Source organism: Polychytrium aggregatum, assembly GCF_025602895.1.
Source record: "Polychytrium aggregatum strain JEL109 chromosome Unknown BJ171scaffold_42, whole genome shotgun sequence".
In the NCBI taxonomy this organism is placed as follows: domain Eukaryota; kingdom Fungi; phylum Chytridiomycota; class Chytridiomycetes; order Polychytriales; genus Polychytrium; species Polychytrium aggregatum.
The window spans coordinates 21292-39340 of record NW_026516244.1 but is presented as its reverse complement, the minus strand read 5'-3'; the positions used below and the strand labels follow the sequence as shown (position 1 = coordinate 39340).

General features: G+C 55.6%; 7 protein-coding genes across 7 annotated transcripts; 2 read left to right on the top strand and 5 right to left on the bottom strand.

Annotated features, from left to right (window-relative positions):
* Nucleotides 1-632: 632 nt before the first annotated feature.
* BJ171DRAFT_519183 (Alpha/Beta hydrolase protein) lies at nucleotides 633-3723 on the top strand. The gene is made up of 9 exons (XM_053112320.1): nucleotides 633-843; nucleotides 1013-1054; nucleotides 1138-1342; nucleotides 1525-1698; nucleotides 1892-1970; nucleotides 2118-2253; nucleotides 2382-2407; nucleotides 2683-3085; nucleotides 3201-3723. Exons 2-9 carry the CDS (start codon nucleotides 1015-1017, stop codon nucleotides 3464-3466), a joined length of 1329 nt encoding a protein of 442 aa, XP_052963190.1. The 5' UTR covers nucleotides 633-843; nucleotides 1013-1014; the 3' UTR covers nucleotides 3467-3723.
* A 300-nt stretch (nucleotides 3724-4023) lies between these two features.
* Nucleotides 4024-4986, bottom strand: BJ171DRAFT_519181 (50S ribosomal protein L33). Its single transcript, XM_053112319.1, has 4 exons — nucleotides 4895-4986; nucleotides 4556-4580; nucleotides 4294-4400; nucleotides 4024-4090 (listed from the first exon to the last, which is right to left on the bottom strand). Coding segments are annotated over exons 1-4 (174 nt in total). The 5' UTR covers nucleotides 4896-4986; the 3' UTR covers nucleotides 4024-4049.
* A 486-nt stretch (nucleotides 4987-5472) lies between these two features.
* On the bottom strand, nucleotides 5473-7043 carry BJ171DRAFT_218168 (glucosamine 6-phosphate acetyltransferase). The gene is made up of 5 exons (XM_053106448.1): nucleotides 6668-7043; nucleotides 6364-6426; nucleotides 6073-6154; nucleotides 5847-5957; nucleotides 5473-5753 (listed from the first exon to the last, which is right to left on the bottom strand). The coding sequence occupies exons 1-5, from the start codon at nucleotides 6912-6914 to the stop codon at nucleotides 5615-5617; spliced, it is 642 nt and encodes a 213-aa protein (XP_052963188.1). The 5' UTR covers nucleotides 6915-7043; the 3' UTR covers nucleotides 5473-5614.
* A 646-nt stretch (nucleotides 7044-7689) lies between these two features.
* Nucleotides 7690-9172, bottom strand: BJ171DRAFT_519174 (uncharacterized protein). The gene is made up of 2 exons (XM_053112318.1): nucleotides 8472-9172; nucleotides 7690-8272 (listed from the first exon to the last, which is right to left on the bottom strand). The coding sequence occupies exons 1-2, from the start codon at nucleotides 9048-9050 to the stop codon at nucleotides 7919-7921; spliced, it is 933 nt and encodes a 310-aa protein (XP_052963187.1). The 5' UTR covers nucleotides 9051-9172; the 3' UTR covers nucleotides 7690-7918.
* Nucleotides 9173-9235: 63 nt separating this feature from the next.
* BJ171DRAFT_218066 (uncharacterized protein) lies at nucleotides 9236-10620 on the bottom strand. The gene is made up of 3 exons (XM_053106447.1): nucleotides 9959-10620; nucleotides 9682-9840; nucleotides 9236-9553 (listed from the first exon to the last, which is right to left on the bottom strand). Exons 1-3 carry the CDS (start codon nucleotides 10516-10518, stop codon nucleotides 9433-9435), a joined length of 840 nt encoding a protein of 279 aa, XP_052963186.1. The 5' UTR covers nucleotides 10519-10620; the 3' UTR covers nucleotides 9236-9432.
* A 152-nt stretch (nucleotides 10621-10772) lies between these two features.
* On the bottom strand, nucleotides 10773-16692 carry BJ171DRAFT_427849 (RIC1-domain-containing protein; the record flags this gene model as incomplete). The annotated part of the gene is made up of 24 exons (XM_053107829.1): nucleotides 10773-11016; nucleotides 11248-11375; nucleotides 11525-11572; nucleotides 11716-11802; nucleotides 11935-12191; nucleotides 12354-12422; nucleotides 12581-12806; nucleotides 12994-13073; nucleotides 13158-13259; nucleotides 13321-13489; nucleotides 13575-13664; nucleotides 13812-13922; nucleotides 13999-14037; nucleotides 14147-14260; nucleotides 14350-14414; nucleotides 14491-14548; nucleotides 14610-14664; nucleotides 14838-14963; nucleotides 15217-15344; nucleotides 15505-15592; nucleotides 15677-15820; nucleotides 15892-16064; nucleotides 16144-16251; nucleotides 16483-16692. 24 exons carry the CDS (start codon nucleotides 16690-16692, stop codon nucleotides 10773-10775), a joined length of 2919 nt encoding a protein of 972 aa, XP_052963185.1.
* Nucleotides 16693-17023: 331 nt separating this feature from the next.
* On the top strand, nucleotides 17024-17716 carry BJ171DRAFT_601986 (uncharacterized protein; the record flags this gene model as incomplete). The annotated part of the gene is made up of 3 exons (XM_053115127.1): nucleotides 17024-17169; nucleotides 17260-17351; nucleotides 17595-17716. The coding sequence occupies 3 exons, from the start codon at nucleotides 17024-17026 to the stop codon at nucleotides 17714-17716; spliced, it is 360 nt and encodes a 119-aa protein (XP_052963184.1).
* Between the last annotated feature and the right edge of the window lie 333 nt (nucleotides 17717-18049).

Here is an 18049-nt window from a genome sequence, read left to right as displayed (position 1 = left end):
CGAGGGATGCGAGCGTGGGCCTGCTTCGGCCACGATGGCATGGATCGCTGAGGACGACTCGCGAATCCCGCCATACGCATTGACCCAGTGTCAGAGAGCAGAGAGGCAAGAAAGTAGCGCCCAGGCAGCCATGCCGGACGTCCAGACCGGGGCGCCTCGGCCGACACACCCAGGGCCGATTGAGCCCAACTCCGACCGCTGCGCACCCCATCTCCGACACCGTGGCTGGGGCGGTGAGTCACACGGGCAGCACGTGCAAGCTGCGCGCCCCCGATGGCGTCATCGCGGACGAGCCAGCGTGCCGGTTGGTGCGCGGCCCGGGACGCGCTGTGCGAGCGGCGCGGTGGTGCAATCAGTCGCAGACTCTGGACAGTGCGTGGCAACAGCAGACAACAGCAGACAACAGCAGACAACAGCAGACAACAGCAGACAACAGCAGACAACAGCAGACAACAGCAGACAACAGCAGACAACAGCAGACAACAGCAGACAACAGCAGACAACAGCAGACAACAGCAGACAACAGCAGACAACGGCAGACCACACACACACACGCACTTTCGCTGTCTCGGCTTCGGTTCCGTCGGTCCCCAAAAAATTTGTATCGGGCACACTCCTCCCACGCTGCTCCCACACCTCCTCTCGGACGCTTTCGCAGGTCCTCTGCCCATCGTCACTGCGATTCAGACCTCGTCCTGCGTGGCCCCACGTCCCCGGAGCTCCCTCGACCTACTTAACCTTGGTCCAGACCAGGACAGCCCCGCTGCCCGCCTTGCTGCCCTCCATCTCGCCCGGGCTTTCATCGCTCCAGATCCTCCTGCTCATCCACTTCCACCACTCCAGGTTGCTCATCGCCTCGCCAACAGCACCGTCTTTGCCCCTCCCCGCACCGTCCCTGCGTCTCCGCCGCCACCGCACTGGTCTGCTGGGGTCGAGCTCATCGCTGCGACGCTGTGCCTTTCCATTCTCGTGGCTAATTGGACCATCCGCTCATTTCCCGCTCCTCCTGCAGACATGATCACCACCAACGGAACAGCGCCGGCTCTCAACGATGGCAAGTAGCTGTCCTCTTGATCTGCGCCGCAGTGGCATTCAAGCAAGCCCTGCAAGTCACTAACGCCACCAGTACCTTTACAGAGGAGCAAGTCCGCCTTGCTCAAAAGTTCCCAGAAATGGTCGCTGACCAGTCGATCATCCACCTCGACTCGTTTGAGCTCGAATCGGGCGTCGTGCTCAAGAATGTGCCCGTTGCGTACAAAACATGGGGCAAGCTCAACCAAGACGGCTCAAACGTCATGGTGATTTGCCATGCGCTCACAGGCTCGGCGGATGTCGAGGACTGGTAAGGCTTTCCCTCCCGACATCGATTGATCATCTCGATCTGGTTACACACTCGCTTGATCGATCTGTCGGCTTGCGGCTGCTGCATGGATCCTGGGATCTGTTGTAGCTCTTGGCTCTTGGCTCTTGGCGTACAATTGTCGTCGGTGAATCTCGGATGGCTGACGCTGAGTCCGTCGGCAGGTGGGGCCCGCTTCTCGGCGAAGGCCGTGCTTTCGATCCAAAGGTGTTCTTCATCTTCTGCGCCAACATCCTGGGCTCGCCGTACGGCTCGGCTTCACCCATCACCGTCAACCCTGAAACCGGCAAACTCTATGGCCCAACTTTCCCTGCCGTCTCTGTCCGAGACGATGTAAGGTACTGGATGAACACTGTCGTGATCCGGCGCGGGCCGTATAGTTGCATCTTCCTGTGCTGGCGGGGCTGATGCCAGTCATGGATGCCGTTGGACGCCGTTGTTCCGGATTCAGGCATCGATATGATGCACTTCTCCTCTCGGTGCATCGGTGATCATGATGCCAACACTTCTATGGCTTCTGGGTGTCAACAGGATTCAAAAGACGATCCTGGAGCTGATTGGAGTTCAGCAAATCCGATTTGTCATCGGCGGATCGCTCGGTGGCATGCTGGTATGTGCTGCAAAACCTCTGCTCCACCATCGAATCCCAGAGGTCGTCTGAGGCCGACCGGCATGAACGACGCCGTGGGGGCTACAGCCGGAATCCCACCGCTGGATATTGTATTGTGAATGTTGATTCGCCCTTGCTTTCGTCCAGGCACTCGAATGGGCCATGCTGGGCTCGGAGACCGTCAAGAATGTTGTGGCCATTGCAACGTGTGGGCGTCACTCGGCCTGGGGAATCAGCTGGGGTGAAGTTCAACGACAGTGCATCTACAGCGACCCCGACTACAGTAAGATCCTTCGCGCGTCTGCTTAATGCGCACCGAACAATGGCTTCCTTCGTGAACATGCTGCATGGTGCCATGGACATGTATCGCGCTGGCTCACATTGCCGCTTTCCATCATGTCTTTGCCTTAGAGCATGGCTGGTATTCGCTGAACAGCGTAAGTAGCACCTATTGACACAGTCGCCAATTCTATCTGTGTCCAAAGTCGAAGGCGCAACGCTTCAGCGTATTTGATATCTCTTGCTAAGCCTGTCTTCCACCGTGCCGCTCCATATGCTGCTTCGCTGTTTTCGATGCCGTGTGGTTCCCACATTGAACACCTGGCCATGCATCCTGATGCAACCTCCTCACATCCACGTGGTGCCATATATGTGCCCCGACTGTCGCCATGATCATACCTCATGCCATCAACATGCCATTACCCACCACCAGCCTCCAACCAAGGGCCTGAGCTCGGCGCGCATGAGTGCCATGCTGACATATCGATCAAGAAACTCCTTCCAGGCGCGATTTGGTCGCCAAACGATGCCCCCGAAGCCTCTGCATACTAGCACGCGCGAGCTGTCGCCAGAGGAGAAGGCAGCGCTGTTGCATAACGAAGGAATTCAGGGCAAGGTTCCCAATCCGCCCAGCGAGGTGAATGGTGCGGACAAGTACGCCGTTTACTCGGCCCAGAGCTATTTGCGGTATCAAGGCGACAAGTTCCTCAACCGCTTTGATGCAAACTGCTACATCGCCATCACCCGCAAGATGGACACCCACGACCTGTCCCGGGGACGGAGTGGCGATTACATCGAGACACTGCGTGAGATTCAGCAGCCCACACTCGTGATTGGTATGTTTCGAAGCCATGACTGCTCAGAGCTCCCATCAACAAGCGCTGATCATAGGCTCCTGTTTTTTGCTTACTTTTCACTGACATATCCCATTCACCTCACCCTCTCTGCCAGGCATTTCCTCGGATGGACTCTTTACTGTATCAGAGCAGTATGAGCTCGCCGAGCACATTCCCAATTCAGAGCTGCACATTATCGAGTCTGGCGAGGGCCACGACGCCTTCCTGCTCGAATTTGACGAAATCAACTTTGAGATCAGCAAGTTCCTGAAGGCCCACTGCCCTGAGCTCCTTGCCAAGGATATCCGCAAGTGGACAAAGGAGGAGATGGTATCCAAGGCCAGTGTCTTTGGAGAAGCCGAGGATCCTTTGTTGTGGTGATTGTCCTGGATCGAAGTCCCCAATTGGCATCGAGGCTCCTTGCAGGCCTCGCACCACGACGGATCTCCTGCGGTGTTCAACAAAGCCATCGCCGCTGATCGGATCAGCGAGTGGCGACTTGTACTTTGACGATCGAGATTGCGACGGCTGAATGAGAGAGCATGTGGGGGCTCGTCCACAGTACATCGATCAATGCCTCTCCCAGAGAGCACGAGACGGCTCAGTTGCCCCGAATACATTTATGGATATGAGTGATGCTGTTGCTGAGTCCCGAGCCGGTGCTGCCCTGGCCGTCGCTGGCAAATGCCATCACCGGAAGCGCCCTCGTCTTGACATGGCAATCCGGAACAGACTGGATATCTTGATGGCAGCACCTCTGGATGATCCTGCAACACCCAGCCGCAACCCAGCAGCGCAGCTTGGATGTGCGAATTGATCGGCACCCATAGGTACTGGTTTGTATATCCCATAATACACTGCCCCTCAACCCCCAGCTGTCCAACCGATCCATGGGGGCTGGAAGGAAAGTGACCATTGATATCGTCGATATCTACCTCTATGCGCAATTGTGGGGAGCTTTGTATTACTTTTGCTTCGACTCGACAAAAAGCACATGTCGGTTGACTACATCGACCAGTTCGCAAGACCGGAACGAAACACATCCGTCCAGCAATAAGTCGTGATGAGATGTGATCAGATATGATGGGATAGGATGTGATGGGATAGAATGTGATGAGAATTGATTTCAGTTGGCCGTCAGAATGGGTCACCACACCAAAGGCCGGCAAAAGGGTCACCAAGGGCCAGAACAAATACGATCAGCTCACCTTTAGGATCGAACTTCATCAACTGGAGCTTGGGCAGCAATCGTCTGCGCACAGTTGTGTAAAAGCTGCCAGTACCGGCGGTGCTCACCAGACGCACGATCAGGGTTCTGTCGAGCGTAAAACAGCAGCATTAGGGACTGGTTCATCCGGCGAGCCAATGATGATGCCGAAACCTGGTGGGACGCTCGCCTAAGCATCCGGCATCAAACAGCTCAATCCACAGAGAACTGTCCAGGCCGTGTCGAGTGTCCGTCCTCAATACCTTGCTTTTGCTTTGGGTGCGGCCACTGATGGTTGTTGGCCAGGGAAGCATTCGCGATCATCGTGGGTGATGTTGCCAGAGATTGTTTGAGAGGGATTGCCCGACACCACCACCGGTGCCATTCGCATCGAAAATTGAGGTGTAGTCCAGAGGGCGAATATCCGCCGGCGTGGATATCGCCAGGAAAAGCAAATCAGAATGAGATTTGATTCGGCTCAGAGCCTTGGGCTTGGTGGTGCGGATCCGGCCAAACACATGCAATCGCAGTTCCACGTTGTAGCGAGTGGCCTCACACACGAGAATGCAGACAGGCGGTCTCGAGCGACCGGCGTATCGTACTTGTGTATATGCTATATTCGTATCTCGGTTGGATGCAGGGACGACAAGCCAGGAAAACGCAGATGCCAGCGGATGATGGCCAGATCAGGAACAGAAAAAAAGGTGAGAGAGAGCAGAGAACGCTCTCGGAACGCTCTCGGAACGCTGTCTGTCCAGCGAGAAGAATCTGGCCTTGCCTCGTCAACACAGTCAAGCGACAACATCACGACAGAGGAGATCGTTGGTTCGCACACTCAAGCTGCGCTGCTGGGTTGCGGCTGGGTGTTGCAGGATCATCCAGAGGTGCTGCCATCAAGATATCCAGTCTGTTCCGGATTGCCATGTCAAGACGAGGGCGCTTCCGGTGATGGCATTTGCCAGCGACGGCCAGGGCAGCACCGGCTCGGGACTCAGCAACAGCATCACTCATATCCATAAATGTATTCGGGGCAACTGAGCCGTCTCGTGCTCTCTGGGAAGAGCTGTAGTGAGTTTTAAGGTGCAAGCGCAATGATGAGGGTTGTGTTCAAGAGATGCTAAAGGGGGGTTCCAAAATTAAAGCGGATGGGGGTGGGGTGGGATCATGTAAAATAAATGGGGAGAGGAGGGGGGCGAAGCTCTGAGGGCCAAGAAGCAGAGATATCAGATCCATGTGATTGAGCAGCACCGGTCCCGGCCCTCTCATCCGCTGCGTGGGCTGTGAGGACACAGGCAGGGCGAAGTGAAACTCGGGCGTTGTTTTTAGTAGTACACCGACATGACCACTTCCTTCTGGCTCATGCCGCACTTGTTGTAGAAGCCAATGTTCTTTTCGCTGCATGCCAGCAGGGTCTTGTAGGCTCCGCGCCTCTGGCCAATGTATTTCAGAGCCTCGATGACACTATCGAAGACCATTCGATGGTTAGTGCCTGCCGACCGAGGTTGAGAAGCGCTCATGCCCAACAGCCAGGCCGACGACACAAGCAGAACTCACATTCGTCCGAGGTTCTTGCCCCGGGCACAGTCGTTAACGACAATGTCTTCAATGTGGCCAACCGAGCCTGCCTCGTGGATGAACTTGTCTTCAATAAAGATGGTTCCCAGACTGGAAGGATGGCGATGTGTCAGCGAGTACAAAGCGGCTCGGAGCACTGCACGGCCACCGCTGGCAGCAACACTGCTGCGTCCCAGGTCCTCGTCGCAGCCCACGACTAACTTACGCCACAACTTTTCCAATCGAAACATCTTCAATGGCGATTGAAAAGTAGACTTCGTTGTACTTTTGCAGTTTTGCAAAGCGCTCTTGATGGCGGATTCGGGGAGCGTTGCAAAGTCAGTATCGACGTATTTGGCTCACGCATCAAGACGAGCAGTCAACAGGATCGCCAGAGGGAGTCTGACGCATACGCACGAGGCCCAGTAGTCCAGCCCACGTAATTCTCTCGGGCACGGCTCCGATCCGCTCTCGACTCATTCGACAGAAGGGGCACTTGACTTGTCCAGACACTCACCATCAAAGACCTCGCGAGTGAGATTCCCGACCGTGGTCAACTGGCTGAGCGTTTCCACAAAACCTGGTTGACAGTGCAGCACGGCAGAAGCATACGGTGCAGGTTAGCGTTGCACGGGCCGGCGAGTGAGTGAAACAGACGAACAGCGTGCGAAAGGAGCATAAGCGGTGTGTAGTCAGAGGTGTAGTCAGAGGTGTAGTCAGAGGTGTAGTCAGAGGTGTAGTCAGAGGTGTAGTCAGAGGTGTAGTCAGAGGTGTAGTCAGAGGTGTAGTCAGAAGTACAGCAGGGATGGAAGGCAATATACCTTTATCGTAGTCGCTGCGGGAAAGGGGGCGGATTTTGAGATTCTCAGGCAGACCCTTGAGCACCTCTTCCGAGATCAGACCGTCGGGGTTGAACTGCAAGTCCGACACAGGCTGCGCTGGCGCGCTCGGCAGCGAGACGGGCTTTGCAAGGTCGTCGGCGGGAGCTACCGGGGCCGAGGTGGAGCGATTGCGGGTGCGGTCGTAGAGCGACATGATAATCTTGGGGATAAGTAAGAGGGAGGCCATTGTGCTTGGATGCAGCGGGATTTAAGGAGGCTGAGGGTGGGCGAGTGGACAGCGATTGGAATGTTCCTGGTATCGAAAGGGCTGCAGGAGGGTGGTCTGTTGACTGGTGGGCGAGATGGATGCTGGCGTCAGGACAGAAAAGTCGGGGTGTTGATATTTATAGCTGGGTTCTTGGAAATGAGGCTGGGTGCGACCGCCAGCAGGACCACCCACAACAGCGACAGCGGCGATTGCATCAACGGCAGCAGCAGTGCCGGTAATGGTGCAGCGGGTCCGGGTGGGTTGGGGCACATGGGCGGGGGGCAGGGCCGGGCTTGGCGGCGCTGCTGTGTACCCGAGGCGACTTCATATGCGCTTGTGTATGGATGGGATGAAGAAGGGGGGCAGCGCACAAGCCGGGCGGCGGATCAGCACGGGCGGGTGCGGACGGCAGCGGCGGGCGACGGGATTACGGCTGTGGCGGACGGCGACGAGATTACGGCTGCACAGCGAATGGAGCGATGCGGTGGAGAGATGCGTTGGAGAGATGCGATGGAGAGATGCGTTGGAGAGGTACGTTGGCGACCAACTGGCGGCGTGAAAGCACATCACCGCCTCAAATCCGTTACTGACGACACCCTCTTGTCTGTCCACGCCATTGCCCCGACATCGCCAAGTCACTTTCAAATCCCACACTCAAATCCCACACTCAAATCCCACACTGATTTCCCTCATTCATTTCCCTCATTCATTTCCCACACTCTCTCCACTCACCCACATCCACCCACCCCGGCCTGGGCCGGCTGCGGGCTGCTCCGTCCCGCCGAGTCGGAAGGCCCCCCGCCCGGCTCCGCGCCAGCTCCGCCCGCCCACGAATCTCCGCCACATGCACCGCCACCCGGCTCTGTCTCGGTGCATTCTTGGCCTTGTATTGTGCATCGGGGCGGTCCAGGCAGAAGCAACATCATGCAAGCGCAGGGCTGACCGGTCGTCCCTCGTCAGGCGGGATGGTATGGTGCGAGGCTTCACGAAAACTGATCGCAGTCTTCGTCGTATCCACCGACCTTGGTGAGATCGATGTGCAGCTGGATGGCCAGCTCCTTCAGCGTGTACATTCTCGCCTCCATCAGCGACATGCCAGCATCCGAGTCGGTTGGCTGAAGCGTGGGCTGCTGTCTGGGCCGCTCCGGGCTCTCGTTCTCTCCCGGGCCTGGAGGCCAGGCACCCAGGCACGTTGGAATACTGGTCGGCGGCATCCGGCCAGCTGGTGCCGATGACGGTATCTGAACCACGCCGATCTTGATTCGCAGATCCTCTAGTGCCGTACGGCAGGCCTTCTGCCATTTGAATATCAGCGCATCCAATATCTCGCTCTCCTTCTAACGAACCGGAACCAGAACCAGAACCGGAACCAGAACCAGAGCCAAAGCCAGAGCCCGGATATCGTACCGACCAGTCAGTTGAAAGACAGCAAGTGGGATCTTCCATATGATCCAACCGCCAATGGGCCACAGCCCGCAGCTCACGGCCTCCCGACGACCTCGGCTCGCCGCATTGCACCGTGACGGACTTACTGACATTGCTTATGTAGCCGTAGACAATGCAGAGCCTCTTGTTGGCCGCCTGCAGCTCATGTATCTGCTGCTTGATTGCGATAATTTGCTTTTGCTTTTGTGCACTGCGCTCTGGGGAGGCTGGCTCGGTGCTGTCGGTCGCCAGCCGAGGGCGGGTTGGCACGGGAAGTATCCGAGTGTTAAGGCCGGAGCCTCGAGGAGGCGATGATGCCGCCCGCAGCTCGGACACAACCCGGGCATTTGCGGAAGGCGAGTCAAGCGCTGTGGATTTGAGAGGAGACTTGAAAGCCTTGTGCTTAGACACACCAGCCGGTCGTGCCTTGATGGGTGAATGGAGCGCAGGAGCCCGGGAAGCTGGAGATACCGCAGTCGCACCTTCAGGAGCCGAAGCCATCGTTGTTGTCCTCCAAGCGATCTGTACACGCCCCTGCGGATATGTATGTTCTTGGATCTGGAGAATGCCCTCTTCACAGAGCAACGCCGCATCGTTGGCGGTGAGCTCGTATTGCTTCATGAGATCCGATAGCGCAAACGGCGCCAAAGGGGGCATGTGCGCCAGTCTCTTGGCCGCAGCGACGGTCATCTTGCCTTAGATCGAGGGCAGAGCGAGGTGCGATGCTCAATGATCGCTGCAAAGGCAGAGAGCCGATCGCTGCGAAGTCGAGCACCTTGACGCGATCACCCCAATCCGAGACGATATTCTCTCCGCCCTCACTCGCACCCGATAGCTCGCACATCCATCCATCTGGTGGCTTGGGCAACAGTATCACCATCACCGTTACCACTCATGGACATCGGCTCGTGTATTTCGTACTCTATAATCGGTCCAGACTCGTCCCCGGTGACGGGGACGGAGTGTTTGGCAGTGAGTCAGTAGATGGCCGCTCGGGGCTGCTCCACCCAGCGTTGTCCATCGCTTTGGCTGGATGCTCCAGGCTTCCCGTTGATCCTGAAGCGCTGTAGAATCACTCCGCCAGCCCCTCCGGTGGCGTCTTTGCCACTGGATCGTTGCGTTCAACAGCCATCGGCGGCTCTGGGAATGAAAGGAGCTCTTCGACCGCCTGGGCGAGCTGCTCATAGCCACCGCTAAGTTGACCATATGGAAGAATCGGTTGAAAGCGCCATGTTGTTAATGGGGCGTCCGCAAACGACGAATACGCCTATTGACTACATCAGGCTCTAGCTGCCATGCTGAGCGGGATGAGAGACCATACCAGTGTGTATCCAACATTGTTTGGCGCCACAGGCTATAGAATGACCGATTTTTGGTGTCCATGAACACCGTCAGAATGGTTTTGGTATCCATGATCATGCTGGAAAGCAACAGCGTCCATGCGAGGCATTCGGCTTCATACATCATCTTGATGAGGAACCTGTGATCAGCGCCATTACCAGCACACCCCGACAGTCACGGTGAGATAATCGGTGTCGGTTTTGCAAGATCCCGGGCCCCTCGTGGCTGAAGCAGCGACGTATTGGCATGAAACTCACTGAATCTCGACAATTTCGGCATGCTTGGTGGGGTCACGTATGACCGTCGACGGCCCCAGCATCGAGTTGGACCGCTTCTTGCTCAGCGTTAGCTCCCCAGAGTTACTTCCTGATCGCCGACCAGTGTGGGCACCCGTGCGGATGCGCGCAATGATCGATCCAGTGGCATAGGCTTGGTGAGGGGCAACGGCCTCGGGGATGATTTGTGCCTCGGTCATGGGATCCGTTCTGGGGATCTCTGTAACTCCTGTTGCTGGAGGGGCCGAGTTCTCCGTTCGTCGAAGCGCTGGAGCAGAGTCGTCTCGGGGTCCGTTGGCCGTGACTGCAGTCCCATTCAATTTAGCCGTCGCAGAGGTGCCGTTTTGGATGGACTGAGGTACGGCACTAACCGATCCTCGTCGACTGAGGAGGTTTGCTCCAGACCCAAGCGAGGTATCGGATGCCCCAGAAGCGTGGTAGGAGTACCGGCGCACGATTGGATGGTCTCGTAGATGTTGGGCTGCGAGTTCTGCAACGAGTTGATGGATTCCCTGCACATCGTCTTCAATCGCCAGCATCATCGAAGCATGCCCGCGTGAGTGCAACGCCTTTGCCCACAATCGGCGAAAACTGCCAAAGTCGCCTCACAGGGCACACTACCAGGCAAAGTGAGGATGCAGAGCATGTTGCCTACCAGGAAACAGCCACGCGAATTGATCATGCAGCTCCGTCAATACTGCGACCCACGCATCGTCATCGATATGCCCAGCCCGGGTCCTACGCGCGATACAGTCAGAAGGGTGGGTGAGATACGAGCCAGAGGGGTGCGCCGGTGCTACGAGATTGCCAACCACGCTGATACCAGGGAAGCAGCGCACCTGGGGGCATGGACATCAACATCAACATCAACATCAACATCAACATCAACATCAACATCAACATCAACATCAACATCAACATCAACATCACATGCATACCTTTCGTATTTCAGCCACTCTACCAGCGGGAACGAAAATGCTTCGGCGAATCGCCCAAGGCTCCGAATGCGTCTCTTGGAAAGCAGAGCTCGAGCGTGTTTGCTGATCAGGATTTCCAGGTAGAACTGATCCGGACGAAGAGAGAATAAGGGACGGGAGAGTCAGTGGCGCTGCCGGGATCAATCCAGCGAGCGATTTACACCTTTCAATTCAAGACTTGTACGTCACCTACCAGATCATCTTCTGTCTTGGAGATTTCTCCGTTTGCCCTGAAACCCAGAGGTGCGTGAGCGAGATCCAGGAAACCCCGCCGATGTCGAATATGGATGATACCTTTGCTGCTCCGGCAGAGTCATGCGAGACATCGCAGGGCCAGTCCCACCGGGATTCCGAAAGTTCTCAAAGGAAATGCCGTCCGAGCCTTCGATATTCGTCAAGAATCGGATCAGCTCCTTTCCGGTCTACGGTGAATGTCATTCATGTTGGAGACCGGAGCGATAGTAACGAGTTCTGCTGGTGAGAGTGCAATCTCCTCGTTTTGACAAGCAAGCAAAACTCCGCTCGCTCCCAAGGATGCCCGGGCGGTTTGTAGTGTGAGCGATAGCCGTACCTCAAAGTCTTCGAGCTCAAAGCATCGCTCCAGCAGCAAAATGGCCATCTGATGATCGCATCATACTTTTAGCTGCGATGTGGTCGAATGCGTGCCACTTCAGCAGCACATGCTTCCATCTGGCGGCTTGGACCCTGTGCGAAAAACGAGACAGGACCGCTGCACAAACGCACGCGGACAAGCCCACTTACCTTGCTACTGACTTCATAAGCTTCCAAGGTCTGGATGATGATCAAATACGACGTGGCTGTGCTGAGGGAGGCGCGCTCGAGAGAAAGCTGTATTGTCAAATGGCATTGTCGTCGTCGTACCTCTGGTTAGAGATTGATGGAAGCCGCGAGTGATACGAGGCCAACTTCGTCTGCCCTACACGCCAATGACGTCGCATAGCTACGGCCCAGAGAACCTACCTTGAACAAATCCTTGGCATCGCCAACAATCTTGAAAAAGTAGTCCCACAGCGCCACCTCGGACTTTCTCGCGCATTGGACAATAATGTCCATATAGTCTGGGAACTGCTCAACAAACTTGATCGATGCAGGCAGCACAGCGCCTTCGGCAAAGCCTATGGCAGTCGGAGCCTCGTCCTCCAGGACCTGATGCAGCAGGAGCTCGAGGGCATGGTTGAAATACTCAAACTGTCGGAAGCAGTGGGCAAAGCGAACAGCTTCGGCCTCCATCCTGGGACGCGAGCGAGCACGGAGGGGATCAGCAACTCGGTCACTCAGAGGCCAGAAGAACAACAACGGTTCTTACTCTTTTCCAAGCAGGAGCCGCACAAAATTCGGAATAAAAAGATGGATCTTGGTATCCAACTTGTATAGCGCACAGTGAATTGAGTTTTGGAGTGACATTCGCTGATCGACACCCATCAGAATACCGCGAGGCAGGAGGACGGCTGCGCGATTGAGATGCAAGGTTAGCGTCGTTCGCTCGAGGGGGCTCATCGATTCCAATCGACGATTCTGCCCCGTCCCTGACGAGAGTTTCGCGTCCATGGACTCCGATGGCGGACATCGGCACGAATGAGCGTGCATTTGCCCTGATGTCACATACACAATGGGTAATAGTCAATGTTGATCCGGATCGACTCTGCATAGTTCTCGTCGACTCTCCAGTCTGTCTTTGTCATGTCGCGAAGAACCATGTTGGCCCAGATTTTGACGCCAGCCCCATCGAAGGCCCAGAGTGAATTGTAGAGATCGCCGAGCCGCTCGTGGGGGTTGCTGATCCAGAAATATTCAACATTCCTCGACAGACCAATGTGCTCCCAGGTCTTGTCCTCCTGGAAAGATTCGTTGGCGGGACAGTGCAAGCCAAGATTATCAACACGTCGGCATGTGAGTAAAGTGCTGGGTAACATCAGCGCGAGTGGCATTTACCACAGAGATTGGCTGCACCCTGAAACGGTGTCAAGAGCTCATGGATGTCCTTCACAGCAAACGATGGGAGCATCACGAGACACCTACCAGCTCGCGGAGCATGCTCAAATCGCCGTTTTTAAGCAGGAGAAACGGACTGCCCTGCATGGTCTCAAGGGATACCTCGCCTGCGAGAGATTTTGGGCAGCTGGATATGATAAATACCCTTGTGACCGGATAGAGCTGTCGCTGGAAGAACAGAGCCAACTAACCTGGGAGGCAGTACCACGAGAGGGCTTTAATCGATAGAGGATCAACGACGACTCCAACAAGGGAGATTTTTTGGTGGATCTGGAGCCATGTTTTGTTGGAGTCTGAGGGGAGATGGAAGGGGCAGAGTTAGGGACGCGGCACGCCAACATCAGCCAAAGCAACATGACCCGAGGATACCTTGGTTGATGGTGTAGAACCGAATTACATTGTCTTGTGTGTAGACCAGCAGGTTGTTGTCCAACGAATTCATACAGACGGCTGGGTGTGATAGTCGCTCTGTATGTTGGAGATGGGCCGAGTCGAGATTCATTTCGCGGGAGTAAATGCGGATCTACCCAAACAACGGTAAGCGGCATGTTGGCGCCAGCAAGGCTAATCGACTGCGACTATTGGGGCCAACGGCAAAATCGACATACCTCTGCTTCTTTTGATGAAAGGTTCCGACATGCGACAACAAGTAGCGTCTTGAACCAGACCATGCCACCCTGCACACTGAACCCTTGCTCCTATAAAGCACAAGGTGTTTCAGCTCGATGCAGCCGCCGCGAATACAACACACAGTGCCGTTGGCGCTGGCGTGTCCGGTGGACACAAGACGACGCATTTCCATCGATCGCACAAAGGGCCGCGGAGCACAACCCAGCCGAACGCACCTGCGCTTCGTTCCCAAACAGCTTCCACTTGTTTGACACCGTGCTATAATGTGCCAGGCCGCGTGGCCCGGCAATCGCTATGTAATGCCCAGTGAGGTTGATAGATGTATACTGCGGCACAACAATAGCATCAGTTTCATGACGTGAAATTGGGCGCGGATTCAAACCGGGGTGTTGCCAGTCCTACCATGATGGGCCAGTTCTGTGTGATGTAGGTAATTGGCATCTGTAGGTGGCCCAGCAGCAGGAACGCCAATGGAAGATGATGTCAGACGGGTGCCCGGCACTGGGAGAGGCATTGGTGGCTAGAATCGTTCGTGTCCCACGGGCCGTACCTGGATTGTATCCCACTGGATCATCTCAGAGTTCATGACGTCAAAGTCCCAGGAATTGCCCTCGTACACGAGGAGTTTGTCATCGGTCACGAGCAGCACATTTCTGGTGTTGTCCTATTGATTGATCGATTCCAAAGAATGTACAGCTTTAGATCAAGGCACCCATCCGCAGTGAGACAAGGAGGACATGTATCTATACTTACGATGGTGCGGCACTGACTGAGGGTGGACTTTGCAAATTGGAGTGCAAAGATATCGACGATTGACACTGTCGAAAGGCGCATCAGCCGCGATCGTGCCTCGTTGCAGCAAAATCCACAGCGCCGTCATACAGCCCAACTTACAGCAGCCCAGCGATGGCATCGGAAGAAGCAACAGCTCGTGGCCACCTGGTCCCCAAAACTAAAGAGCGTGTCAATGGCAACGCCTGGAGAGCAATGGAGCAAGCAAGCACAAAACTCACGAGGTTGCGGACTCCGTGGAAGTACTGGTCCATTTGTGAGGATGTGTGCTTGTCACTGACGGTCAAGTGGACACAGAATACATCCATTCAATAACCCGATCAAAGATGGATATGTTATAGCGTGTCCTTCCGGGACCTGGCTACAACAATGGCTTCGGGATGCCCGGAAGTGCAGCGGGAATACTGGTCCAGGCACGGCTGCAGTCGACGCATGCTATTTGTGCTTACGGCGATTGGACAAGTGTATCTTCGCTGACGGTACTCATGATGAGCTTGCCGTATACACTCCAGACGCTGCAGCCTCCCATCAGCCATCCAACGGCGAGCGCAAATCCATCATCGGTCCAGGCGAGACTGCCGACTGCTCCAAGCTGCAGTGGAATCTGACTGTCGCCTGGATGTGCCAGCGAGAGGCGATGGGAGAATCGCAGGGCGCCCAAATCTTCGGAAAGAGCGTACACATGCACATCACCTCTAAAGGTTGGAGGAAGTCACAAACGATGGTTTCAGGAGCATGGTTCGGTCGGCCCATGCGCTCATAATATCGGATAGTGGCGACCACCTCGGAAAAGTCAGTCGTTCGCGCCTCCAGTCCCACGGCGCTTACTTGGCATTTCCAACAGCAATCAATGAAAAGGCGTGGTTGATCGAGGCGCTGATCGCGGGCGAGCTCGTCCCATCAGAATTGTAGAAGCACAACCCCGACCATTCGTACAGATGATTCTGTTTGTCGATCTTTGGGATCCCACGGTTTTGGGTTAGCCGAGCCCTGCCCAATGACAAAGCTCCATGATGACTGTGGCAGGCGCTCGAGTAATAGGCATCAATTACAAGAGCGGGAAAGCGCTACGACCCTGATAAGGTCGAGGCATTGCGTTAGGGCTGGCCACTATACCTTTTCGGAATCGCTCGAGGATTTGCGACGGGCAACGTAAGCACGCCCGCTCATGGAGATCCACGCGAAGAGATTTGTGTTGGTGCGGCTGGCCTCGATCTGGATGAGCGCTGATATGATCGAGTATTAAGGTACGAGCTGATTCTGAGACTTTGGCAATCCACTCAGTAACCTACCATCCCTATCGTCCCTGAAGAACTGTAAGCTCGAGAGGGCAATTGTGCCGCGGACCCGAATTTCGCCCGCCCATGAGAGGGACAGAATCGAAGGGGTCTCTTTTGTGCACACAAGAAGCTCCGAAGGAAGACCGATGCCGCTGGGTTGCCACGGACAGAATGTTAATCGATTTGAACAATCGAGATGCTCCGAGCCATCGACCAACTGTACCATTGAACTCCTGTGTCGATTTCAAGCGCCATTCGAAACTTGAGGAGAAGCCGGGGGATGCCAGTCCCCTCACCAGCACCAAGGACATAGTGATGCGGGGCCGCAAAGCTGTACTCGAACATGATGCCGTTGCCGTTTGTGACGTCGTAAAAGTGCAGGAATCCCTTGTCGGTCTGGTGCAGATCGACGGAGAGACAACCGGCGTCACTATTGGGGCGGTGGACAGACTTGGATTGTGCTGTGGCGACTCACTATCACGATAATGGAGCTGTTGTCCGGCTTCCATATCAGATCGACGTTTTCTCCGTCTTCGTCGATTGTCGCTGTGCTGCGGGTGACCCTTGCAATGATGGCGTCGGGCTGCAGGACCACGATGGGCAGTGAGTTAGTCAAAGTCCGATCTCATGAATGATAGGCTTCGCCAGTGGACTACTGCGGATGTGGTCTGTGAGCCAGGTTGCTATCCGGAACACTGGGCCGAAGGGTGATGGTAGGTCCTCTGTGGCTTCTCCATGTCCGGCCCCGTTTGGAGCTGGGACAGGGCTGGGCCTCTGAATCAGGGAATTGCGCACTGCCGAAGCTGAAACAGACCCGCAAGCTCCACAAAAATAGGGTGTTATCCGAGATGCATGCAAAAAGTCTTCCGTCCGGCGAAGCCTTCATCGCGACCAGCGATCGGAGCCGACTGGGACTTGTCAGATACGCCAGGTTGCCATGCCCGTCGCCGAGGCCGGAGGACCCAGTGACATTGGCGAGCGATCCGACCGTGAGCGTTTTTGCAGTGCCGAGGGCGAAGTACATGCTGGTGCCGGTGCAGTCAGGCGGAACTCGGGCTGCTCTGGGAGGGAGGCGATATGCCGGTCGGCTTTGGAGAATGCGTCGATTGCTGATCGATCACCAATGGAGTTCGGCAGACAGCCCCTTGCCGCGCTGCTGGTGATGGACGGCGGCTCAGGTCGAAAGAAGCTCCGACAAGGCCCTGCCGCCAGGGCCAGAGCCAAGCCCTGTCTCGCTGGGCGATCCGAACTGATTCGGATTTGATCTGGTCTGATCGCCAGGATTTCCTCTCACATTGCCCTGCCGCTGGCCTTGCGCACTGCTACTCCCTCGCAGTCATCGGTCCTGTCCACACATGGCTCCAGACACAAAATCCCAGGCGGATCAGGCCCAGACTGGGCTGCGTAAGCGACAAGCTGCCCAAGCAGATGATGCAAAGCGGCCGCTCCAAGCGACTGCCGGGCTCAGGAAGCCGGTGCCTCAGGCAGCCAAAATCCCAACGTAGGTCGAGGTTCCGACCGCAATGAGAGTGGCGGCGCTGAAATGGGAACAAGCGACGAAGCTGACATTCAACTGCGACCATGACACTAGCTTCGTGGTCGCAAAACTACTGTTTTTCACTGTTCTGATGTTCAGTCTGCCCTTGGCAACATTCTTCTATGGACGGGATGCTCTGTTCGACGGTAAGGCGAAGCGTTTTATGCCTCTCAAGGATCTTTATCCAGATTCATCGACGATCCGGTGACAGGACATGGATTTTGATCAATCAGGCTTGATTATGCGGATAGGTCGTGATGGCGATCAGCCGAGCGCTCGGCGGCGATACTTGATGATCCTGTATTGATCCAAAAGCATGGCCCCGATCAATGACAAAGACTGAGTAGAAGAGAGCATTTGAATAATTCTGCCATGCTCTTTTGATATAGGAAATGCCACGTACAGCGCCATCGCCGCCGCCATTATGGCCAACATCGTACTCTTTGCTTTTGTTCTTGCGGCCTTTGCTGAAGACCAAGGGCCAGCCGGCAACGAGCAAAAGTCCAAGTGAGGGGAGGCTCAACCAAGATCATCAAGGGACAATGCTGCGCTTTGAATGGCTCATGCGAATGAATCCGTCTGAAGCAGAATACACATATTTATGGGATTATTCATCCGACCTGGTCCTCACCGTTAAAGTCAAGCGATATTCTCACCACTGTTGAAAGCAACTAAACTCGTGCCTGCATTTCCCAATCAGAAGCGATGGCTCTTCTCTATTTTGACAGTCTCCGGGCAGGGCGCCATCACAAATCCTCAACATAGGGCGTCGAATGATGATGGCGAAGTGAAGGACATGATCGTCGATATTTGGAATGGCTGGGCAAGTGAGAGAGAAACTGCA